The sequence below is a fragment of the Coregonus lavaretus genome (genome assembly GCF_964263955.1).
Source record: "Coregonus lavaretus genome assembly, chromosome: 5".
Classification (NCBI taxonomy): Eukaryota; Metazoa; Chordata; class Actinopteri; order Salmoniformes; family Salmonidae; genus Coregonus; species Coregonus lavaretus.
The window spans coordinates 38,419,747-38,446,273 of record NC_139992.1 but is presented as its reverse complement, the minus strand read 5'-3'; the positions used below and the strand labels follow the sequence as shown (position 1 = coordinate 38,446,273).

General features: G+C 42.5%; 1 protein-coding gene across 1 annotated transcript in view; it reads left to right on the top strand.

Moving 5' to 3' along the window:
• The window catches only part of LOC311129023 (pleckstrin homology domain-containing family A member 5-like), a 60,466-nt gene extending 35,379 nt beyond the window's left edge, over nt 1–25,087 (top strand). The window contains exon 4 of the mRNA XM_084161272.1: nt 24,806–25,087. Coding sequence (XP_084017398.1) covers nt 24,806–24,809 — 4 coding nt within the window. The 3' untranslated portion in view covers nt 24,810–25,087. The remainder of the gene's footprint in view (nt 1–24,805) is intronic.
• The last annotated feature ends 1,440 nt before the right edge of the window (nt 25,088–26,527 follow it).

Genomic DNA, 26,527 nt, shown 5'->3' with positions numbered 1-26,527 from the left:
CTAGTGAGAACGAGAGAGAGAGAGCGTCTCCACAGAGTTACATGCTAGTGAGAAGGAGAGAGTGAGAGAGAGCGTCTCCACAGAGTTCCATGCTAGTGAGAAGGAGAGAGCGTCTCCACAGAGTTACATGTTAGTGAGAAGGAGAGAGTGAGAGAGAGAGCGTCTCCACAGAGTTACATGCTAGTGAGAAGGAGAGAGCGAGAGAGAGAGAGGGCGTCTCCACAGAGTTACATGCTAGTGAGAAGGAGAGAGCGAGAGAGAGCGTCTCCACAGAGTTACATGCTAGAGAGAAGGAGAGAGCGAGAGAGAGAGCGTCTCCACAGAGTTACATGCTAGTGAGAAGGAGAGAGCGAGAGGGAGAGAGAGAGCGTCTCCACAGAGTTACATGCTAGTGAGAAGGAGAGAGTGAGAGAGAGCGTCTCCACAGAGTTACATGCTAGTGAGAAGGAGAGAGCGAGAGAGTCTCCACAGAGTTACATGCTAGTGAGAAGGAGAGAGCGAGAGAGAGAGCGTCTCCACAGAGTTACATGCTAGTGAGAAGGAGAGAGCGAGAGAGAGAGAGCGTCTCCACAGAGTTACATGCTAGTGAGAAGGAGAGAGCGAGAGAGAGAGCGTCTCCACAGAGTTACATGCTAGTGAGAAGGAGAGAGCGAGAGAGAGAGTCTCCACAGAGTTACATGCTAGTGAGAAGGAGAGAGTGAGAGAGAGAGCGTCTCCACAGAGTTACATGCTAGTGAGAAGGAGAGAGCGAGAGAGAGAGTCTCCACAGAGTTACATGCTAGTGAGAAGGAGAGAGCGAGAGAGAGAGCGTGTCCACAGAGTTACATGCTAGTGAGTCTTGTCCTCCCCATGCGTGGGTAGCAGGCCTCTAGAACAGTGTTGAATGAGAGGGAGTGTGGGGTGGAACACTGAAACACAATAACACAGAGAACACATTGATCTCACCTGACAAGAAAAGCCTGTTCCCAAATCTCGGCTGAAGGATTGCCCTTTAGATTCTGTTGTGTTACTGGGTTTTATTTGATTGTATCCGAGCTGTGGTTTGTTTCATGGGTCACTGCTTCCCTTAGATTCTGTTATACTGCTATTTGTCCAAGGCTAGTTCTCTCTGAATAGGCTGAGGATCATGCCAGAATGCCTGAGAAATTGCCGCTAGGATCAGTTTACCCTCCCCAATTCCTAACCATAACCATTGGGAGGGGAAAACCCATAAGTGACCTTAGATCAGTGTCCAGGTTAGAGGCGAGTTGATCTTACTCCTGGGAAACCACTCACATTTCATTATTATTATGCACTGCTCTAAGATCAACTTACCGTACACAAATCCTATGCTTACCTATGAGAGGGTAAAACCTATAACGGACCTTAGATCAGTGTTATGTTTTAGGAGCAACTTGATCCTGCTCCTGAGTCCTGACTGAGAAACAACTCTGCTGCTCTTGACCTCATTTCATTGCTGTTGATTTCCTGTCTGAGTGTGTAGTAACTAAGTCACACTCCCTCAGTCATCACATAATCCATCTGCCCTCATATAACTAAGTGTTTCTCTGCCTCCATGGATTATAATGCATTAGAGCGCTCCACTGTTTCGTTCAGACCTCCTTTTTATTTTCATTAAAGATGTTGGACGTCTTTTCCGTTGGTCACGCCTCCTGTGGCTGGGTCCTACCGGTGTGACATGCGATGCTGCCGATCTTAGGCACAGATCTAGAATCAGCTTACCCTCCCCAATCTTGACCTTAACTATTAGGTTGAACAGTTCTAAACTCTCCGTAGACCAGTGTCTAAAGAGGCTGCTTCGCCAGCTCCCCTGAGGCTCGCAGAGTAAACCACTGGCTTCCTGTTAACACACCCAGTTAATGGCTGTTCATCAAAGACCTGGGCTGGGTCTCATTCCAAGAAGTTGGCCCCTCCCTTTTACTCCTCATTCTCTATATTCATGCTCCTCAATTTCCCTTCTTGGGAATAATAAAGTTCTACTACTACAAAAAATATCTGGGATGCCTGGGTTGGTCTAAATAATAACTCCAATCTTGTCATGTTGCTTTCTCCTATCCAGTGCTCCTATCGTATCTGAAAGGAAAGCTTGGAAAGGAGCAACATTTTGGGAATGAAACCAAGTCAGTGCCAGCCTTCATCTCTGTTCTCTGAAGTTCCGTCAAAGCTTGGTTTAGAGTTAAGATGAAACAAATGACATAAGGGATGGCGAAAAGGAAAAACAACGTTTCTGATCTTCCTTCACAGACTGTGGTCTAATCTTATTTTATATAGCAGCCGCTTCAAACTCAAACTCTAGCAGTTAGAGTGGTAATGGGCTGCAGATCAACTATGCCCAGTTATTGGCCGTTAACTGAACCATTCCTCTTGTGTTTACATAGGCCTGGAGAGATGAATGATAGGCCAAGAACACACTGTGTTTGTGTGTGTGTGTGTGTGTTGGAAGGATTGGATGTGAGGCCAAGCCCTCTCCCATAGTTACAGTGTAGGGAATATTTCACTCTCTGTCCATGAATGTCAGAGATGCACTCATGACTGAAGCCAGATGGAATATGCTGTGAACTTATTTCCCCAATGCCTTTTATGCGTTTATCGCATATTCATATTTCCACCGATATTTGGTTGGATTTCAATTCCATCCACAAGGACTGTCTTTCATTCCAAATCATTTATGAACGCTTAAGAACATTTTGCCTTCTACATGGATGAGTGGGTGTGTCTTAGGAGTGTCCTAATATCAACTCTGATGTCACTCCTCCTTGTCGAAACCCAATGTGGGTGGAAGGAAGGCTGAGGGTTGGGGAGCAGTAGGACTCTGTTATTGTTGGTGTTGAGTTGGCGTGCGTCCTCCCTCCATCTGGGCAACACGTCATGGTGGAACAGGAAAATGTGTATCCATAGGGAGTTGTCTGTATGTTTGGGCTCCTCTTGTGTAAAAATCCTCTGTTTATGTTCCAGGAGGGACCTGATGGATTGTGTGTGTGTTCATCTGGCCGTCTGTGTGTGTTTATGTGTGTGTGTGTGTGTGTGTCCATGTCTGCGCGTGTGTGAGAGAGAAAGTGTGTGTATCCTGGCTCAGTTCCATTAGTGAGCTGTTGTCTAATTGAAACCTCTGAAAGGCCCTCAGCAGGTGGAGGCAATGATCCACCAGGTCATTCCCTGTCATGCTGTGTCATTACGGCCCAATGAGAAAAGCTCTGCTGTCTAACATGGTTTGTAAGGCCCTTGAGAGGCCACTGAGTGTCTCTCCATTCTCTTGCCTGATTCACCCCCCTGGTAGCACAGTAGCCTGGCTGACGCGACCCACGTGACCACACAGTGAGGAAGAGCTGTGACTCACTGGTCTGGAAAGGAGGCTGTTTGTAAATGCAGTATTAGCTCAGAAATTGAGCAGACGCATTGATTGGTTCTCTCAAATGTTTTTTTTTTTTGTTGGGGGGTTGATTGGATTTGAAAATCCAACAGTTGTAATGGAAGGGGGCGGCGCTCAGGGGCTGTGGGTGTTTGAGTGAGAAAGACACAAAGGAGAACCAACAGCACCCTTCATTATCAACGCATCTTGTCGACATCATCAAAACAGCTGTCGTGGAAATTCTACACAGGGACACTCGAAGTCAATCTGAAATTAATCATTGTTTATTAACAGCATGCTGGAGAGGTCACAGTCATACTTAGATGCATAAAGTACCGGTCTGAAGTGAGCTCTGTCGGGGCAGTCCCGTTAGATCTCTTATATACTTACAGGTGCTTGCGAAAGTATTCACCCCCCTTGGCATTTTTCCTATTTTGTTGCCTTACAACGTGGAATTAAAATAGATTTTTTGGGGGTTTGTATCATTTGATTTACACAACATGCCTACCACTTTGAAGATGCAAAATATTTTTTATTGTGAAACAAACAAGAAATAAGACAAAAACACAGAAAACTTGAGCGTGCATTACAGCTGCAAGTCTCTTGGGGTATGTCTCTATTTTTGCCCATTCTTCAAGGCAAAACTGCTCCAGCTCCTTCAAGTTGGATGGGTTCCGCTGGTGTACAGCAATATTTAAGTCATACCACAGATTCTCAATTGGATTGAGGTCTGGGCTTTGACTAGGCCATTCCAAGACATTTCAATGTTTCCCCTTAAACCACTTGAGTGTTGCTTTAGCAGTATGCTTAGGGTCATTGTCCTGCTGGAAGGTAAACCTCCGTCCCAGTCTCAAATCTCTGGAAGACTGAAACAGGTTTCCCTCAAGAATTTCCCTGTATTTAGCGCTATCCATCATTCCTTCAATTCTGACCAGTTTCCCAGTCCCTGCCGATGAAAAACATCCCCACAGCATGATGCTGCCACCACCATGCTTCACTGTGGGGATGGTGTTCTCGGGGTGATGAGAGGTGTTGGGTTTGCGCCAGACATAGCGTTTTCCTTGATAGCCAAAAAGCTAAATTTTAGTCTCATCTAACCAGAGTACCTTCTTCCATATGTTTGGGGAGTCTCCCACATGCCTTTTGGCGAACACCAAACGTGTTTGCTTATTTTTTTCTTTGTACAATGGCTTTTTTCTGGCCACTCTTCCGTAAAGCCCAGCTCTGTGGAGTGTACGGCTTAAAAAAATAAAGTGGTTATCCCACTGGCTATAAGGTGAATGCACCAATTTGTAAGTCGCTCTGGATAAGAGCGTCTGCTAAATGACGTAAATGTAAATGTAAAGTGGTCCTATGGACAGATACGCCAATCTCCGCTGTGGAGCTTTGCAGCTCCTTCAGGGTTATCTTTGGTCTCTTTGTTGCCTCTGATTAATGCCCTCCTTGCCTGGTCCGTGAGTTTTGGTGGGCGGCCCTCTCTTGGCAGGTTTGTTGTGGTGCCATATTTTTTATTTTTATTTTTATTTAATGGTGCTCCTTGGGATGTTCAAAGTTTCAGATATTTTTTTATAACCCAACCCTGATCTGTACTTCTCCACAACTTTGCCCCTGACCTGTTTGGTGAGCTCCTTGGTCTTCATGGTGCCGCTTGCTTGGTGGTGCCCCTTGCTTAGTGGTGTTGCAGACTCTGGGGCCTTTCAGAACAGGCGTATATATACTGAGATCATTTGACAGATCATGTGAGACTTAGATTGCACACAGGTGGACTTTATTTAACTAATTATGTGACTTCTGAAGGTAATTGGTTGCACCAGATCTTATTTAGGGGCTTCATAGCAAAGGGGGTGAATACATATGCACGCACCACTTTTCCGTTATTTATTTTTTTGAATTTTTTGAAACAAGTAATTTTTGTAATTTCACCTTACCAATTTGGAATATTGTGTGTATGTCCATTACATGAAATCCAAATAAAAATCAATTTAAATTACAGGTTGTAATGCAACAAAATAGGAAAAACGCCAAGGGGGGATGAATACTTTTGCAAGGCACTATACTCAGACAAGTTATATTTGCATGATTTAGCTTATTCATTATTGATAATTAATTCATCATTAACGTTTTGGTTCATGCATGTGACCGACCAATACCTTACGAGGCTTCTTCTCTCCAAGCTGAGACCTTGAATCTGAGATATTCTCAAAACAAGGTTCTGGGCTTACTGCCAAATTGCAGATACAGATAGTAAGGATTCGTTCAATCAGTCACTTGCATGAACACAGAAATTGGTTATTAGAAAAGCACAAACATAAAATATTCCATCACACAGCCTTTCCTGACTCAGAAGTCAGGAGGACTTTGAGTTTGGTATCAGCCAGACTGGTAGCACAGGTCCTCTGTGTGTGACAGTCACATCTGATTAACTATCTTTGGGAAGGATTTGACATGAACACATGAACGCAGTCACAACATCAGCGCTCGGCCGTGACTCTGGGGTGCATGTGTGGAGTTTTAATCTGGATCATTAATGGATTGTGAGTCTAAGTTATTAGGATGTTTCTTGTACGCTTTTGCTGAATTGTGTGTAATCTGTGGAGGCGTACGCACTCCAGTGTGTGTTTCCCTCCCAGTGCTGTAGGGAAGAAGGAGGTAGGTGTGTGTGAGTGCGTGCGTGCGTGTGTGTGACTCAGTGCTGTAGGGCTGACATTAGCAGTAGCAGGTCCTGTGCCAGTCAAATCACATCAGCAATGTAGTAGCTAACCCCATCAGAGACCCAGCATGCTCAGACGTGGGACCTCACACACACACACGGTTACTGCACACGCACGGTTACTGCACACACACACGGTTACTACACACACTACACACGGTTACTACACACACTCACACGGTTACTACACACACTCACACGGTTACTACACACACACACACACACACACGGTTACTACACACACAAGGTTACTACACGCACACACACATCTACACACACACACGGTTACTACACACACACACACACACACACACAGTTACCACACACACGGTTATTACACACACACACACATAAACACACACACTGCTTCACAGGATAAAGGGATTATTACCCTCTCACCAGAGCTAATGCTAATTACCCCAGCTAAAATAATGAGCGTGGAAGTGTGTGTGTGTGTGTGTGTGTTTACACAACAAAAACTAACCTTTTGATGTGGGAGTGAAGACGGTGAGCTTGTGTGGTCTAGGGGCAGTGCAGGCCAAGAGACCTCAGACAAAATGGCTGGCTTACAGTAATACTAGGCTACATCTAAAAGCCTGCCCCTGCTCTCCAATGCTATCCTATCACAGCAGCCTTGGTTTGGGCCTCAGAGCAGAAAGACTGAGAAACGACAGCCTTGAGCATACACCTCTCCTGTCCTTGGCTTGTCTAGAGTCTCATCCGTCTGCCTCATCGCTGCCTGTGGAAAGTGACAGCTGTTGTTGTTGCTGCAGCCTTAACAGTGATTATTTTGTCATTCATGTGGATGAGACCGATTATGCAGTGCATTGTGTTTAATATTCTTTACCACATTCTGCTGCCTGTGTGTGTGTGTGTGTGTGTGTGTGTGTGTGTGTGTGTGTGTGTGTGTGTGTGTGAGAGAGAGGTGTGCGTGCCTTCCTCCTCAGTGCATACCATGACAGTTATATGAACGTGCGGTTGCTCTGCTGTGTGTTTGGGTGTGTGTGTGTCTGTAGTGGTGGTTTATGTGTCATCCTCGCTCCAGGTGTTTCTGTCAGCCGAAAGGGTGAGGTTGGGAGCCCTGCATGTCGTCCTCTTACCCTGTGGAAATCCTCTGCAGGTCCTGTGTGTGTGTGTGTGTGTGTGTGTGTGTGTGTGGTGATCTTCTGGCCTTGGTCATGAGAGACCTTGAAGAGAGAGGGACCTTGAGGCTTGCTCTTTTCACTCTCTCCCGATGTGTGTATGGCTTGCCCTTGGCAGACTGCTTGAGAGGGATTGTGTGTGAGTGTGTATGGCCCAGCTGTGTGTCACAGAACTGACTGTGTGTCTGCTCTGCTCTCTATGGAACAACAACAGCTGTGTACTATCAGGTCTCCAGTCACTCTCTCGCACGCACGCATACACACACACACACACACACACACACACACACACACACACACACACACACACACACACACACACACACACACACACACACACACACACACACACACACACACACACACACACACACACACACACACAGCCTGAGGAAAACATCCCCAGGACTCAGGCAGTGTGTATTTTCCTGGAATGGAACAGAATGACAGTCATTACAGTGTCAGTATCTATCCTCCTACATAATTGAGAACATGAATATTTGTTGGAATGTAAATGGAATGGACTGTTCCACAGAGTGGTCGATTCTCAGCCAGCCTGTGAACTAGCTAGCTGAGAGGGATGAGCTAAGCTCTACTCTGAGGACTGCTGGAGCTGCTCTCTATTGGGGAAAGCCTGGCATTCTGCTGCCACATTCCCAATATGGAACGTCATTTTCCCAATGAAATGTTCCTGGAATTCCTCCACTGTATCCCTGCTAGACTAGTGCATGGCAAAGTTATCCCCAAGAGCAAAGAGCGGGAGAGAGGAAGAGGCTGTACTAGAGGATCTAATTGGGATCTCCTGTTCCAGCTGTAAGGGGCTGGGGAGCTGACGGATGGTATATTTTAGGAGTGGTTGGCATTCTGCTGTCACATTCCTAGAATGTTCCACCTGGTTGGGAATCTGGAGGGCTGGCTAGACTGACACCTTTGTGATACTGAAAGGAATGTTCACTGCACTGTGCTGCTGTCTCTGTCTCTATATCTCTGTCTCTGTCTCTATATCTCTGTCTCTATATCTGTCTCTATCTCTATGTCTGTATCTCTATATCTGTCTCTATATCTCGCTGTCTCTATATCTCTGTCTCTATATCTATCTCTATATCTATATATCTGTCTCTGTCTCTATGTCTCTGTCTCTATATCTCTCTGTCTCTATATTTGTCTCTCTCTATATATCTGTCTCTATATCTCTGTCTATATATCTCTCTATATATCGCTGTCTCTGTCTCTCTATCTCTGTCTCTATATCTCTGTCTCTGTCTCTATATGTCTCTATATCTGTCTCTATCTCTATCTGTCTCTATATCTCTCTGTCTCTATATCTCTGTCTCTATCTCTATCTGTCTCTATATATCTGTCTCTGTCTCTATATCTGTCTCTGTCTCTATATCTCTGTCTCTATATGTCTCAGTCTCTATATCTCTGTTTCTATATCTATCTCTATCTGTCCCTATATCTGTCTCTGTCTCTCTATATCTGTTCTCTCTATATCTGTTCTCTATATCTCTGTCTCTGTCTTTATATATTTCTCTATATCTCCGTCTCCATACCTCTATATCTCTGTCTCTATATCTCTGTCTCTATATCTCTCTATATATCGCTCTCTCTATATCTCTGTCTCTATATCTCTGTCTCTATATGTCTCTGTCTCTATATCTGTCTCTATCTCTATCTGTCTCTCTATCTGTCTCTATATCTCTGTCTCTGTCTCTATATCTGTCTCTGTCTCTATATCTGTCTCTGTCTCTATATCTCTGTCTATATGTCTCTGTCTCTATATCTCTGTCTCTATATCTATCTCTATCTGTCTCTATATCTCTGTCTCTGTCTATCTCTATATCTCTGTCTCTGTCTTTATATATGTCTCTATATCTCTGTCTCCATATCTCTCTATATATCGCTGTCTCTATATCTCTGTCTCTCTATGTCTCTGTCTCTCTATCTGTCTCTGTCTATATCTGTCTATATAACCCTGTGTCTATCTCTGTCTATATCGCTATATATGTCTCTATATCTCTGTCTCTATATCTCTGTTTCTATCTCTCTATCTCTGTCTATATCTCTATTTCTGTCTCTGTCTCTATATCTATCTCTGTCTCTATCTCTATGTTTCTGTCTCTATATCTCTGTTTCTGTCTCTATATCAGTCTCTATCTCTGTCTCTATATCTGTCACTATATCTCTGTCTCTAAATGTCTGTCTGTCTCTATCTCTATATATATATCTCTATCTGTCTCTGTCTCTATCTCTGTCTTTATATCTCTGTCTCTGTATTTCTGTCACTATATCTCTGTCTCTAAATGTCTGTCTGTCTCTATCTCTATATATATCTCTATCTGTCTCTATGTCTATGTCTCTATCTCTGTCTCTATCTCTGTCTTTATATCTCTGTCTCTGTCTCTCTGTCTCTATATATCTATATCTATGTCTCTGTCTCTATATCTCTGTCTCTATATCTATCTCTATATCTGTCTCTATCTGTCTCTATATATCTGTCTCTGTTTCTATATCTCTGTCTCTATATCTCTGTATCTGTCTTTGTCTGTCCATATCTCTATATCTCTGTCTCCATATCTATATATCTCTGTCTCTATATCTCTGTCTCTATATCTCGCTGTCTCTATATCTCTGTCTCTATATCTCTGTCTCTAAATGTATCTATATCTGTCTCTATATCTCTCTCAATCTCTCTCAATCTCTATATCTCTATCTCTATATATGTCTCTATATCTCTATCTCTATATCTGTCTATATCTCTGTCCATATATCTCTGTCTCTGTCTCTATATCTCTCTGTCTCTATATCTGTCTCTGTCTCTCTCTATATCTGTCTCTATATCTCTATCTCTATATCTCTGTCTCTATATCTGTCTCTATATCTCTGTCTCTGTCTCTATATGTATCTGTCTCTATATCTGTCTATCACTATATCTGTCTCTATATCTGTCGCTATATCTCTCTGTCTCTATATATCTGTCTCTGTCTCTATATCTCTCTGTCTCTATCTGTCTCTATATCTCTGTCTTTATGTCTCTCTGTCTCTATATCTCTATATCTATGTCTCTGTCTCTATATCTGTCTCTATATCTATCTCTATATGTCTCTATATCTCTGTCTCTGTCTGTCTCTATATGTCTCTATCTCTGTCTCTATATGTCTCTGTCTCTATATCTGTCTCTATATCTATCTCTATATTTGTCTCTATCTGTCTCTATATCTCTGTCTCTATATATCTGTCTCTGTCTCTATATCTCTGTCTCTATCTCTGTCTCTATATCTCTGTCTCTGTCTTTATATATGTCTCTATATCTCTATATCTCTGTCTCCATATCTCTATATCTCTGTCTCTATATCTCTCTGTCTCTATATTTGTCTCTGTTGCTATATCTCTGTCTCTATATCTGTCTCTATATCTCTGTCTCTATATCTCTATATATCGCTGTCTCTATATCGCTGTCTCTGTCTCTATATCTGTCTCTATCTCTATATCTGTCTCTATATCCCTGTCTCTGTCTATATATCCCTGTCTATCTCTCTATCTCTGTCTATATCTCTATATATGTCTCTATATCTCTGTCTCTGTGTCTATATATCTGTTTCTATATCTCTGTCTCTATTTATCTCTCATTCCGTCTCTATCTCTATATCTCTGTCTCTATATCTATCTCTGTCTCTATATCTCTGTCTCTGTCTTTATATATGTCTCTATATCTCTGTCTCCATATCTCTACAGTGGGGGAAAAAAGTATTTAGTCAGCCACCAATTGTGCAAGTTCTCCCACTTAAAAAGATGAGAGAGGCCTGTAATTTTCATCATAGGTACACGTCAACTATGACAGACAAATTGAGATTTTTTTTTTTGGATGCTGAGTTGCATCCAAAGAACACCATACCTACTGTGAAGCATGGGGTGGAAACATCATGCTTTGGGGCTGTTTTTCTGCAAAGGGACCAGGACGACTGATCCGTGTAAAGGAAAGAATGAATGGGGCCATGTATCGTGAGATTTTGAGTGAAAACCTCCTTCCATCAGCAAGGGCATTGAAGATGAAACGTGGCTGGGTCTTTCAGCATGACAATGATCCCAAACACACCGCCCGGGCAACGAAGGAGTGGCTTCGTAAGAAGCATTTCAAGGTCCTGGAGTGGCCTAGCCAGTCTCCAGATCTCAACCCCATAGAAAATCTTTGGAGGGAGTTGAAAGTCCGTGTTGCCCAGCGACAGCCCCAAAACATCACTGCTCTAGAGGAGATCTGCATGGAGGAATGGGCCAAAATACCAGCAACAGTGTGTGAAAACCTTGTGAAGACTTACAGAAAACGTTTGACCTGTGTCATTGCCAAAAAGGGTATATAACAAAGTATTGAGAAACTTTTGTTATTGACCAAATACTTATTTTCCACCATCATTTGCAAATAAATTCATAAAAAATCCTACAATGTGATTTTCTGGAATTTTTTCCTCATTTTATCTGTCATAGTTGACGTGTACCTATGATGAAAATTACAGGCCTCTCTCATCTTTTTAAGTGATAGAACTTGCACAATTGGTGGCTGACAATACTTTTTTCCCCCACTGTATATCTCTGTCTCTATATCTCTGTCTCTATATTTGTCTCTGTTTCTATATCTCTGTCTCTATATCTGTCTCTATATCTCTCTATATATCGCTGTCTCTATGTCTCTGTCTCTATCTCTATATCTCTGTCTATCTCTATATATGTCTCTATATCTCTGTCTCTGTGTCTATATCTCTGTCTCTATATCTCTGTCTCTATTTATCTCTCATTCCGTCTCTATCTCTATATATCTGTCTCTATATCTCTGTTTCTATCTCTCTATCTCTGTCTATATCTATATTTCTGTCTCTATATCTCTGTCTCTGTCTCTATATATGTCTCTATCTCTCTATCTCTGTCTATGTTTCTGTCTCTATATCTCTGTTTCTGTCTCTATCTTTCTCTGTCTCTATATCTGTCTCTATCTCTATCTCTGTCTCTATATCTGTCTCTATATCTCTGTCTCTATCTCTGTCTCTATATCTCTGTCTCTGTCTCTATATCTCTATATCTATGTCTCTGTCTCTATATCTGTCTCTATATATATCTCTCTATATGTCTCTATATCTCTGTCTCTGTCTATCTCTATATCTGTCTCTATATCTCTGTCTCTGTGTCTATATCTCTGTCTCTATATCTCTGTCTCTATTTATCTCTCATTCCGTCTCTATCTCTATATATCTGTCTCTATATCTCTGTTTCTATCTCTCTATCTCTGTCTATATCTATATTTCTGTCTCTATATCTCTGTCTCTGTCGCTATATCTCTGTCTCTATATCTGTCTCTATATCTCTGTCTCTGTATCTCTCTGTCTCTATATATCTGTCTCTGTCTCTATATATCTGTCTCTGTCTCTATATCTCTGTCTCTATATCTCTCTCTGTATCTCTGTCTCTATTTCTGTCTCTGTCTCTATATCTTTGTCTCTGTCTCTATATGTCTCTGTCTCTGTCTCTATATGTCTCTGTCTCTATATCTATCTCTATCTCTGTCTCTATGTCTATCTCTATATCTGTTCTCTATATCTCTGTCTCTATCTGTCTATTTCTCTGTCTCTATATATCTGTCTCTGTCTCTATCTCTGTCTCTATATCTCTGTCTCTATTTCTCTCTCATTCCGTCTCTATCTCTATATATCTGTCTCTATATCTCTGTCTCTGTCTCTCTATCTCTGTCTATATCTCTATTTCTGTCTCTATATCTCTGTCTCTGTCTCTATATGTCTCTGTCTCTATATCTGTCTATCACTATATCTGTCTCTATATCTGTCGCTATATCTCTCTGTCTCTATATATCTGTCTCTGTCTCTATATCTCTCTGTCTCTATCTGTCTCTATATCTCTGTCTTTATGTCTCTCTGTCTCTATCTCTATATCTATGTCTCTGTCTCTATATCTGTCTCTATATCTATCTCTATATGTCTCTATATCTCTGTCTCTGTCTGTCTCTATATGTCTCTATCTCTGTCTCTATATGTCTCTGTCTCTATAACTGTCTCTATATCTATCTCTATATTTGTCTCTATCTGTCTCTATATCTCTGTCTCTATATATCTGTCTCTGTCTCTATATCTCTGTCTCTATCTCTGTCTCTATATCTCTGTCTCTGTCTTTATATATGTCTCTATATCTCTATATCTCTGTCTCCATATCTCTATATCTCTGTCTCTATATCTCTCTGTCTCTATATTTGTCTCTGTTGCTATATCTCTGTCTCTATATCTGTCTCTATATCTCTGTCTCTATATCTCTATATATCGCTGTCTCTATATCGCTGTCTCTATGTCTCTGTCTCTATATCTGTCTCTATCTCTATATCTGTCTCTATATCCCTGTCTCTGTCTATATATCCCTGTCTATCTCTCTATCTCTGTCTATATCTCTATATATGTCTCTATATCTCTGTCTCTGTGTCTATATATCTGTTTCTATATCTCTGTCTCTATTTATCTCTCATTCCGTCTCTATCTCTATATATTTACATTTTTACATTTACATTTTAGTCATTTAGCAGACGCTCTTATCCAGAGCGACTTACAGTTTATTGAGTGCATACACTATTCTATATATATATATTTATTTTTTTCATACTGGCCCCCCATGGGAATCGAACACACAACCCTGGCGTTGCAAACGCCATGCTCTACCAACTGAGCTACCTCCCTGCTGGCCATTCCCTCCCCTAACCTGGATGACGCTGGGCCAATTGTGCGCCGCCCCATATATCTGTCTCTATATCTCTGTCTCTATATCTATCTCTGTCTCTATATCTCTGTCTCTGTCTTTATATATGTCTCTATATCTCTGTCTCCATATCTCTACAGTGGGGGAAAAAAGTATTTAGTCAGCCACCAATTGTGCAAGTTCTCCCACTTAAAAAGATGAGAGAGGCCTGTAATTTTCATCATAGGTACACGTCAACTATGACAGACAAATTGAGATTTTTTTTCTCCAGAAAATCACATTGTAGGATTTTTTATGAATTTATTTGCAAATTATGGTGGAAAATAAGTATTTGGTCACCTACAAACAAGCAAGATTTCTGGCTCTCACAGACCTGTAACTTCTTCTTTAAGAGGCTCCTCTGTCCTCCACTCGTTACCTGTATTAATGGCACCTGTTTGAACTTGTTATCAGTATAAAAGACACCTGTCCACAACCTCAAACAGTCACACTCCAAACTCCACTATGGCCAAGACCAAAGAGCTGTCAAAGGACACCAGAAACAAAATTGTAGACCTGCACCAGGCTGGGAAGACTGAATCTGCAATAGGTAAGCAGCTTGGTTTGAAGAAATCAACTGTGGGAGCAATTATTAGGAAATGGAAGACATACAAGACCACTGATAATCTCCCTCGATCGCAAGATCTCACCCCGTGGGGTCAAAATGATCACAAGAACGGTGAGCAAAAATCCCAGAACCACACGGGGGGACCTAGTGAATGACCTGCAGAGAGCTGGGACCAAAGTAACAAAGCCTACCATCAGTAACACACTATGCCGCCAGGGACTCAAATCCTGCAGTGCCAGACATGTCCCCCTGATTAAGCCAGTACATGTCCAGGCCCGTCTGTAGGTTGCTAGAGTGCATTTGGATGATCCAGAAGAGGATTGGGAGAATGTCATATGGTCAGATGAAACCAAAATAGAACTTTTTGGTAAAAACTCAACTCGTCGTGTTTGGAGGACAAAGAATGCTGAGTTGCATCCAAAGAACACCATACCTACTGTGAAGCATGGGGTGGAAACATCATGCTTTGGGGCTGTTTTTCTGCAAAGGGACCAGGACGACTGATCCGTGTAAAGGAAAGAATGAATGGGGCCATGTATCGTGAGATTTTGAGTGAAAACCTCCTTCCATCAGCAAGGGCATTGAAGATGAAACGTGGCTGGGTCTTTCAGCATGACAATGATCCCAAACACACCGCCCGGGCAACGAAGGAGTGGCTTCGTAAGAAGCATTTCAAGGTCCTGGAGTGGCCTAGCCAGTCTCCAGATCTCAACCCCATAGAAAATCTTTGGAGGGAGTTGAAAGTCCGTGTTGCCCAGCGACAGCCCCAAAACATCACTGCTCTAGAGGAGATCTGCATGGAGGAATGGGCCAAAATACCAGCAACAGTGTTTGAAAACCTTGTGAAGACTTACAGAAAACTTTTGACCTGTGTCATTGCCAAAAAGGGTATATAACAAAGTATTGAGAAACTTTTGTTATTGACCAAATACTTATTTTCCACCATCATTTGCAAATAAATTCATAAAAAATCCTACAATGTGATTTTCTGGAATTTTTTCCTAATTTTATCTGTCATAGTTGACGTGTACCTATGATGAAAATTACAGGCCTCTCTCATCTTTTTAAGTGATAGAACTTGCACAATTGGTGGCTGACAATACTTTTTTCCCCCACTGTATATCTCTGTCTCTATATCTCTGTCTCTATATTTGTCTCTGTTTCTATATCTCTGTCTCTGTATCTGTCTCTATATCTCTGTCTCTATATCTCTGTCTCTATATATCTGTCTCTGTCTCTATATATCTGTCTCTGTCTCTATATCTCTGTCTCTATATCTCTCTCTGTATCTCTCTGTCTCTATTTATGTCTCTGTCTCTATATCTTTGTCTCTGTCTCTATATGTCTCTGTCTCTGTCTCTATATGTCTCTGTCTCTATATCTATCTCTATCTCTGTCTCTATGTCTATCTCTATCTGTTCTCTATATCTCTGTCTCTATCTGTCTCTATCTCTGTCTCTATATCTCTGTCTCTATTTCTCTCTCATTCCGTCTCTATCTCTATATATCTGTCTCTATATCTCTGTCTCTATATCTCTGTCTCTGTCTCTCTATCTCTGTCTATATCTCTATTTCTGTCTCCATATCTCTGTCTCTGTTTCTATATCTGTCTATCTCTCTATCTCTGTCTATATCTCTATTTCTGTCTCTATATCTCTGTCTCTGTCTCTATCTGTCTCTATCTCTATATCGCTGTCTCTATATCGGTCTCTATATCTCTATCTCTGTCTCTGTCTCTGTCTCTGTCTTTATCTCTGTCTCTGTCTCTATATCTCTATCTCTATATCTATATCTATGTCTCTATATCTATATCTCCATATCTCTGTCTCTATATCTCTGTCTCTGTCTCTATCTGTCTCTATCTCTATCGTTCTCTATATCTCAGTCTCTATCTCTGTCTCTATATCTCTGTCTCTATATCTCTGTCTCTATATCTCTGTCTCTATATCTCTGTCTCTATATATGTCTATATCTCTGTCTATATCTCTGTCTCTCACGTTCTCTCTTCTTTAACTGGGCGGCAGGTAGCCTAGCGGTTAAGAGCGTTGAGCTAGTAACTGAAAGGTCGCTGGTTCGAATGCCCGAGCCGACTAGGTGAAAAATATGTCTGTGCAAGGCACTTAACCCTAATTGCTACTCTAGAGTGTCTGCTGAATGACTAAAATGTAATGTAAATGTTAACTAGTTTTCTAATTGTGTGTGTGTGTTTTGTATACCCATGTCTTTCAGTCCCAGCCTGGCTCATTACTGTGCCTCTGCCTTTGTGGCTCCCCAAAATGTCTCCACTCTCTGTCTGTCTCTGTGTCCTGCAGCAGAGACAGCCCGACTTCATAGCACATCACCATGTTTCTGCAAACTTCAGCCACCCTTCACTCTATTTTAAAAAAAATTGTGTGTTTACCGTATGTGGGTCTAGATGTGTGTCTCTCCAAGGAATAGGAATCTCAGTGAAACTGGATCCATACTGGTCTAAGTATAGACTGAGCCTCATAGAGGGTTGAGTTAAGGCTGTAGTGAAGGGATAGGCTGGCTGGCTGGCTGGCTGGCTGGCTGGCTGGCTGGCTGGCTGGCTGGCTGTGGCCTACTGCTGCATGTCAACCCTAACAGCGAGAAAGTGTCACTTTGACAGCCTCTACCAGATGTAAGCCCAGCTTATAGTACACTCTCTATCTGTCTGTGGCTCTGTGGATGTTTTATTCCCAGCTCAATGGATTCTATTCTCATTTCCTACAAAGTATTTTATCCATGTACAATGAATATTTAACTTGTTCTCATCTCTAACTGACTGAGCTTTAAGCTTCCCTATCTATACCTCACCGCTATAGTGGTATCTATGCATCTATTTGTTTCCTTATCTAGTAGATGTCTCTTCTGGATATGATTTAACAGATGAAGGGTTGTACATATGCATGAAAAGTTGCTAATTAGCATGTGTCATAGAGAACAAATACATTGCAACCTAATTTCATCAGCGGAATGCATGCTGTTAAGTCAAGATGACAAAAGAGATTTATGAAACGCAGTTTGCTTTATAAATCATTCATAATGGGATTACGGAACAATAGCTGAAATCTGTGTGCATCATTTGTCCTGAGATTTTCTCTCAGTGCCCTCTGCTGGACATATTTGCATCATACACTAGTTGATTATAGCAAGGAAGGAAGGAAGGAAGGAAGGGATGAAGGAAGGAAGGAAGGGATGAAGGACGGAAGGAAGGGATGAAGGGAGGAAGGAAGGAAGGAAGGAAGGAAGGGAGGATGCATTTTCCAACAGGATCTTTAACTGTCCTACAGGTGTTGTCACATGCTGCACAGTGCACACTACAGCTACCATCTCTCTCTCCCTCTCCGCCTCTGTCTGTGTTTGAACATGGGCTCCATTCCGCCCTCTCTCTCTCCCGCCTTCCACTTGGACAGACTGTGACAGACTCTGTCCAAACAGCCTCTAGGCTAGTTAGTTAGTTAGAGCAGTGGTTGGAGACAGACGCCTCTCGTGTAAACTTCTTCCTGTTGACTGTTCTCTCGCTCTCGCTCCTCTCTCCTCCCTCTCTCTCTCCGCTCTCTCTCGCTCTCTTCCCTGCAGGCTGTTGCCTTTAGACATTCCAGTGTTCTGGGAAATTCAGCTGTAGCTGGAGGGTCTGTCCTAACTGGAATCTAAGCTCTTCTATAGCCTGGCCATAGATGCAGGGCTCAGGGTTCAGAAAATGTAGGAGCACCTCTGGGATATGGGACAGTGACTGGGATACTGGTGCTGGGGCTTCTCTCTGCCCTGGGGGTTATCACCGGCCGGTGGGACAGTCACTGGGGCTTGAACCAGAGATTGGGCTCCACTCACCCAGCTGAGCAGAGGCACACTGCAGAATGGAACATTTGTTCCCATCCTTTATTCATGAGGGAGTAGCAGCCCTCCAGTCGCTCTCAGCCACTCAGACGACAGGGATATTAATTCCATGTAACATCTCCAGCTGACGACACACAGATTAACCCAGGGCCCAGTGTCGAGTAAATAGGGAATAGATTGGACTCAAACTGTATCTAGCTGTTGCCTGCTCACACCTGTACCCCGAGTCACAGTTCTAGGATCAGCTTAGCCTCCTCAAATCAGCATAAATAGAATTTGAGGTAGAATATTAGATGTATACTCACTCACTCACTCACTCACTCACTCACTCACTCACTCACTCAGACGTGTTGTGCTTTATTCTCTGCTCTCTCTGGGATGAGAGACAGACGGGATGTTTTAATGTTTCAGACGAACCGAAAACTGCCTCTGCTCTGGGTTTTAAGTATCTCCACACACACACACACACACACACACACACACACACACACACACACACACACCACCTCTTGTCCTCTCCTACTAACACAAGGCTATAGCCCTATATATCTGGACCCAGAGGGGGGGGTAAAGGCTCCATCCCAAATCCCTCCTAAAACCCTGGCCTGGGCCTTAAGGAGAGGAGACCCTCAGGGTGGTGTTACAGGGGCATAATGCTCCCTTAGCCTCCCTCCCTGACTCTGGGCTGTAGAAAATGCTAATGTTAGCCTCTCTACCATCCTCTAGTCTCCTTAGGACTGGACAGCTGTGTTATGCAAGTCAGACCACAGACACGTGCACAAACACACATTCTCTGTCCACATTGTGTCTACATTCTCTGTGTTAGTGCAGTTAGCTTGTGTGCGTCCGTACGTGTGTCTCTCCATGTGTGTTGCATTTTTATTGGGCCCACACCCCTTTTCATATAGGTACCTCCCACTCTGTTTCTACTCAACACTCCGATGAAGGCGATTCATGACGAAACTTAAGCCTATCGTTTTTTTGTCACGTCAATAAATCTGTCAGATTTACGCAGCAACAGAGCTCCTTTTTCTTTGTTCTCCCTGATAGTCACCAGTTGAAGTATCCTGGGGTAAGGAATGTTTTTGGGATTTTCAGGTCCTGCAGTCGAGCACCTGACCATCTCTTTAGAAGGGTTCCATCCACTGGCAAATAGTGGACATTTTACTCTTACCAAAGTACTGTTTTCTCAAAGTGAATAGTACTCTCTCTCCTCTCTTCCATTCTCCCTCCATCTCTCCATCCCTCCCTCGCTCTTTCAATCTGGTCTGTATGCACAGCACTGAAAGCGATTATAGAATCTGTTTTCTTTTCCCCCCAGTGGTTCCATGGAATTCTAATAACCCTTCAAAACTGCTGTATTATTTAACAGGCAAGCCAAGCCCCTCTTGTCAGAACACACAGCCTGCATCCCAAATGGCACCCTATTCCCTGTTTAGGACACTACTTTTGACAGGACTATATAGGGAATAGGGTGCCATTTGGGGCGCAGACACAGCCTGGGTAAACCGTAGTAGAGAGTACAGGGTGGATCAACACTAAATGGCAAATACTTTGATCCTGCTGTCTGGAGCTAGTTCACATATTTGTTCATTTTTAGGTTGAGCCTCTTCATTGACAGAGACCTGAGAAGTTACATCACTCTCTCTTAGTCACTCACACACTGACTATCAATCAACAAGCAACTGAAAGACCCACTCAATGGAGCGAGGTGACATGTTTTGAACACCATGCATTAATTCACATGTTGGAGTGTTGCGTTATGAGTGGAATTTTCCATTGGGAATGAGGTGTACCTATGTACTGTAACAAAAGCTAATGGCAGTAACGTAAATGAATAATAAGGTGGTAGTAAGTGAAAATGATGGAACAATTTTAAGATTCCTGAGAACCTAACAGAATAGCAGAGTTTGCATAATTGACTGCATAATGTTCTCTAAAAGGTAGTAGTAGTAGTCTAGTTCTTAGAGCCGTTGCTTGACATCAGGGAGACAAAATGTGGTTTGTTATTGGTCAGACCACTCAGGAGTAGCCGGATTAGCAAATAGTTTTGTCCCCTGTCTAAGTTTACATGTTTTTCCATCACCTCATCTACCAGTGAAATTATAGTCTGGCTGATGATGCCCATTTCCTATGGTATGAGGAAGTGTGTGTGTGTGTGTGCGTGTGGATTTTTGGAGGTCTCATCAGCCTTGTATAAGTGTGCATTTCTCCCTCTGACGCCAGGAAAAAGGAATCAGTCAAAGTTTATGGTAAAACTCACCACCCCTCTAAGCACTGCATGGTTCTCTCTCTCCCTCTTTCTCCCCCATCTGTCCCTCTCTTCTCCTCTTCCATCTCTCTCTCGCTCTCCTTCTCTCTCCACTCTCTCCCTAACTACTGGGAGTGAAGGGTAATTAAGATTTGCCCTGGTTTCTAATTGGGGTTGCCATGTTCCCTCTACCAGAGTGTGGTATAGTAATTGATTGCATCTACAGTTACTACTTCCTGACTCTCTAAGTGTATGTTGTTGCTTTAGAGGACCACAGAGCTAGAGGATTCCATCACTGAGGGCTTATGGCATTACAGCTCTCTCTGCTCTGTGGTAAATACAGATGGATAGAATACTTCATTTCTTTTATCAGTTGAGAAGTTTTCATTGCATTGCACAAGCCCTGTTTTACCATCCATCCATTTACCCATAGCCTAGATCAGGGTTCCCCAACTTGGTGGCCCAGTGGTTTTATTTGGCCCACCAAGTTTCCATCTTTGGAAAAAAAAATATGTTCATTGTTGGACATAAAAGACTGTAGAAACACCAGGAGATCAGCTCCAAGTGATTTTTTATTTTGGAAATCTTTCCCCATGTATTCCCACGCATAATAGAGACACTTGATTGTATACAAATGTAAGCAAGGTTTTAAATGATTATGTTTTAGGCAAATACAGTGGGGGAAAAAAGTATTTAGTCAGCCACCAATTGTGCAAGTTCTCCCACTTAAAAATACGAGAGAGGCCTGTAATTTTCATCATAGGTACACGTCAACTATGACAGACAAAATGAGAAGAAAAAAATCCAGAAAATCACATTGTAGGATTTTTTATGAATTTATTTGCAAATTATGGTGGAAAATAAGTATTTGGTCAATAACAAAAGCCACTCCTTCGTTGCCCGGGCGGTGTGTTTGGGATCATTGTCATGCTGAAAGACCCAGCCACGTTTCATCTTCAATGCCCTTGCTGATGGAAGGAGGTTTTCACTCAAAATCTCACGATACATGGCCCCATTCATTCTTTCCTTTACATGGATCAGTCGTCCTGGTCCCTTTGCAGAAAAACAGCCCCAAAGCATGATGTTTCCACCCCCATGCTTCACAGTAGGTATGGTGTTCTTTGGATGCAACTCAGCATTCTTTGTCCTCCAAACACGACGAGTTGAGTTTTTACCAAAAAGTTCTATTTTGGTTTCATCTGACCATATGACATTCTCCCAATCCTCTTCTGGATCATCCAAATGCACTCTAGCAAACTTTAGACGGGCCTGGACATGTACTGGCTTAAGCAGGGGGACACATCTGGCACTGCAGGATTTGAGTCCCTGGCGGCATAGTGTGTTACTGATGGTAGGCTTTGTTACTTTGGTCCCAGCTCTCTGCAGGTCATTCACTAGGCCCCCCCGTGTGGTTCTGGGATTTTTGCTCACCGTTCTTGTGATCATTTTGACCCCCCGGGGTGAGATCTTGCGTGGAGCCCCAGATCGAGGGAGATTATCAGTGGTCTTGTATGTCTTCCATTTCCTAATAATTGCTCCCACAGTTGATTTCTTCAAGCCAAGCTGCTTACCTATTGCAGATTCAGTCTTCCCAGCCTGGTGCAGGTCTACCATTTTGTTTCTGGTGTCCTTGGCCATAGTGGAGTTTGGAGTGTGACTGTTTGAGGTTGTGGACAGGTGTCTTTTATACTGATAACAAGTTCAAACAGGTGCCATTAATACAGGTAAGGAGTGGAGGACAGAGGAGCCTCTTAAAGAACAAGTTACAGGTCTGTGAGAGCCAGAAATCTTGCTTGTTTGTAGGTGACCAAATACTTATTTTCCACCATAATTTGCAAATAAATTCATTACAAATCCTACAATGTGATTTTCCGGATTTTTTTCTCTCAATTTGTCTGTCATAGTTGACGTGTACCTATGATGAAAATTACAGGCCTCTCTCATCTTTTTAAGTGGGAGAACTTGCACAATTGGTGGCTGACTAAATACTTTTTCCCCCACTGTATATCTGTTTGGGCTTCTTGCAGTGTGCAAATGATTTGTAATTATGATCCGCCCGTGGCTGAATCTAGTTGATGATCACCGGCTTAGATCTATCTCTCTGCTGCAGGGTAGTCTGTCTTTATTGAGAAAGATCAGACAGACGTTGTGGATCTGTTAGATAATAAACGTTGGGGTAAACAAACGCTGTTGGCGCTCAGTGTGTTTTGGAGAAGATTGGTTAGGACAGATTTCGTTTTGTCAGAGGCAGAAGATTGTCTTCTCACTGTGCAGAATAATCAGCCCTATAAGTCTGAGCTAAGGAATCAATATGCAGCTGTGTGTGTGTGTGTGTATCCACAGGTCACCAGGCTTTGAGTAATGATTGTGTTGGACGGTCTCGTTATAGGATCTCATTACACTCTGTATTCATTTCAACACACTGATGAAAAAGAGATCAGCCATGTGGAAGCATTTGGCCTGTTGCTCTCTATAGTGATACTGCAATATACTCACTTTTATGTTCAACAATGTAATTACAATGGATTGCCTGTTGACCCACCTACTCTTGATACCTCAGAGTAACGCCACACACACACACACACACACACACACACACACACACACACACACAGGGAAGGACTCGAATTGGAGACATTACTCAGAATTCCATAGCGATAGATGTCATCCCTGCTTCTCTTCCTCCATCCATCCTCTTTTATAATCTATATGTGCTACATGGCCTTACTGCACCAGAGAACAGAGACACACAGAGGGACAGAGATCTTTGATCAACCTGACAGTCCTCCCAGAGGAGCAGGTTCTAATGGAACCATTTGGTGCCTTCTTCTGTTTCTCTTCTTAATTATGAGTCCCTAATGATGTTTCTGGTCCATTGGAATACATCAGTGACTATGCCAGAGGAGGGTCAGGGCACTTTCTCTCTCTAACAGGTCTGTGAGAGCCGGAATTCTTACTGGTTGGTAGGTGATCAAATACTTATGTCATGCAATAAAATGCAAATGAATTACTTAAAAATAATACAATGTGATTTTCTGGATTTTTGTTTTAGATTCCATCTCTCACAGTTGAAGTGTACCTATGATAAAAATTACAGACCTCTACATGCTTTGTAAGTAGGAAAACCTGCAAAATCGGCAGTGTATCAAATACTTGTTCTCCCCACTGTATATTGTTTTTGGAATTGAGTCTGTATTGAAAGCCAAAGCCACGTTTCCATTTTACCTTGAAATGGACTAAAGTTTTTTTTGACGTTTTTGTATTGAGAGTTTATTTTCTGTGAGGGCAGTACTGATAATTTATTTATTTTACCTTTATTTAACTAGGCAAGTCAGTTAAGAACAAATTCTTATTTACAATGACGGCCTACACCGGCCTAACCCGGACAACGCTGGGCCAATTGTGCGCCACCCTATGGAACTCCCAATCACGGCCGGTTGTGATACAGCCTGGAATCGAACCAGGGTCTGTAGTGACACCTCAAGCACTGAGTGCCTTAGACCATTGCGCCACATAATAGGCTGAGTACAACACTTCATTGGAGTATTGCTGTGATAGGATTTCTTAGTGTGTTTCTCTGACAACAAATAATCAAAACACATGTGGTGCTTGTGATCATAGAGCAGGCTTGTGAGCAGATGACATCATCTGTATTTCCGAAGCTGTGCTTGTATAAAATACCCAGTAGGGGGCAGTGTTGAGTTAGCTTGAGTTGTATTTGCCCTCTGTTGAAGTGGAGACCTCGAGCCTGACGAATGTACCCTCAATATACAATGAAGCTGTAACCGAACGGGAATCAAACCCGGGTCATCTGCTTGGCTTAAAGTCCATGTTGGCCCATTGAGCTAAAGCCTAGACATTAGTTCTGACAGATAACACAAGTCTTTAATTCTCAAGCAAGTTAGTCTTCTGAATGTAGTTTACACCACACACTTTACATACTGTATAACATTGCATGATAATTTATCATGCAATGTTATGTATTAATATATAGTTCAGTTCTCTACAATCTAATATCCAGTGTGTATTATTATTATTATTATTATTATTATTTTGTATTCTCTTTATGTTGCTGTGTAGACTACAGTGAACCCTCATTAACATATTTCTCCCTTCTCTCTATTCCATGTCCTGCTGTTCCTCCACCATTACTCCTTAACAGGTAAGCCATTTGATTTGAATAACAGCTGTTTGGATCCAGAAATTGTTTGTGTCTCGGTTTAATGATGCTTGAAATTGGTTTTGCTATTCATTGAATTGTAATATGTATTGTGTATATGCATACACGATCTGTGAGTGCTATTGTAGATGTGTTCAATGCATTCTGTGGTGAGAGTAATTGGTGTATAGGAATAATATCTAATGGTGTGTTGATAGATCGGCGTGTGTGTCGATGTGTATGGACGCGTGGAACTAAAGGATGTTCCTCTCTGCCTTCAGCATGTTGACTGGTTTATTCATGGACCCATATGGCTGTTTAGAGATGGCCAATCATCTCTCTCTCTCTTTCTTTCTTTCTTTCTTTCTTTCTCTCTCTCTCTCTCTCTCTCTCTCTCTCTCTCTCTCTCTCTCTCTCTCTCTCTCTCTCTCTCTCTCTCTCTCTCTCTCTCTCTCTCTCTCTCTCTCTCTCTCTCTCTCTCTCTCTCTCTCTCTCTCTCTCTCTCTCTCTGTATCTGTATCTCTCTCTGTATTTCTCTCTGTCTCTCTGTGTAATCAATCTCATAGTTATTTGTGTAGCAGATTGAATGTGTCTGCTGGTCCTGTTTGTTCTCTTGGTGCTCCATCATTTAGGTAAAGGCTCCACCAGTGACTGGTGTTTGCCTCTCTTTATGGATGAGTGTGTGTGTTAGGAGAAGGGGGATGATATTTCAGGGTGTCAGAGTATGAGATGGATTATTGCCAGCATGCAGTCTCTCCCTCTACCAACTCAAACACGATTTCAGTCACACACACTCGCAGCTCAGTGTAGTGTTTTGAAGTGTGTGTGTGTGTGCAGAATGGTAACCATGACAACACGGCCCCTGAAGTACTGCTGCTCACACGGCAGTTGGACCTTCTCTCTTTCCCTCTTCCTCTCTTTCCCTCTTCCTCTCTTTCCCTCTTCCTCTTCCCTCCTTCCCTGGGAGAAACTCAATTGCATACTCCTCTCTCCTCGCCTCCTTCTCAAAACCCATTGGAGGAAGGTCTCTTGCTGACTTCCTCTCTCACTCTCTGTGTCTTTCACTTTGGGTTCTGCAGAAGTAGATTTTAGACCATGTGGCTGGATATAGTTTGATATGAATGAATCGCACAGGGGTTAGTTGATTTCAGATTAGAACATTGCCATGGGTTATAGAGATGTTGGGTCCGTCTGTCCATCTGTCCATCTGTCTGTCCCCTGTAGCTCACACATCTGGACTGGTCTTTCAACACAACTTGTGACTGACAGACAGCTGAGAGCTTCATCAACACACACACACACACACATCAGCTGGCTGATTGAGACTCTGCTCGCTGAAATATGCTTATAGATATTTGAATACTACTTACTTAAACCCTTTTACTTCATGGGGGGCCTGGTTCATCCGCAAACTTCCTCCAGTGGGCTCGGTGTTGTTTTTTTCCAAGGATGTGATTAGAAGCGAGACGGGAGTACTAGAGGAAGTACTATTTCCTCTGAGTGTAAGACTGATACTGGAACGTAATAGATTTATCTACGCTCACACACAGCATTTCTAGTAAGCAACAGCCAAAATTACAACAGCCTTGACTGCACAAATGATGGGTGCCAACAAGGAGAATCGTCTGCAACCAGTAGTGTGAGTGTGGGTTTTTCTGTGCTCTGTGCTATGATCTGTCAGAATGTGACCCAATTAGCATCTGTAGAACCAAGTGTCCTCTGGCT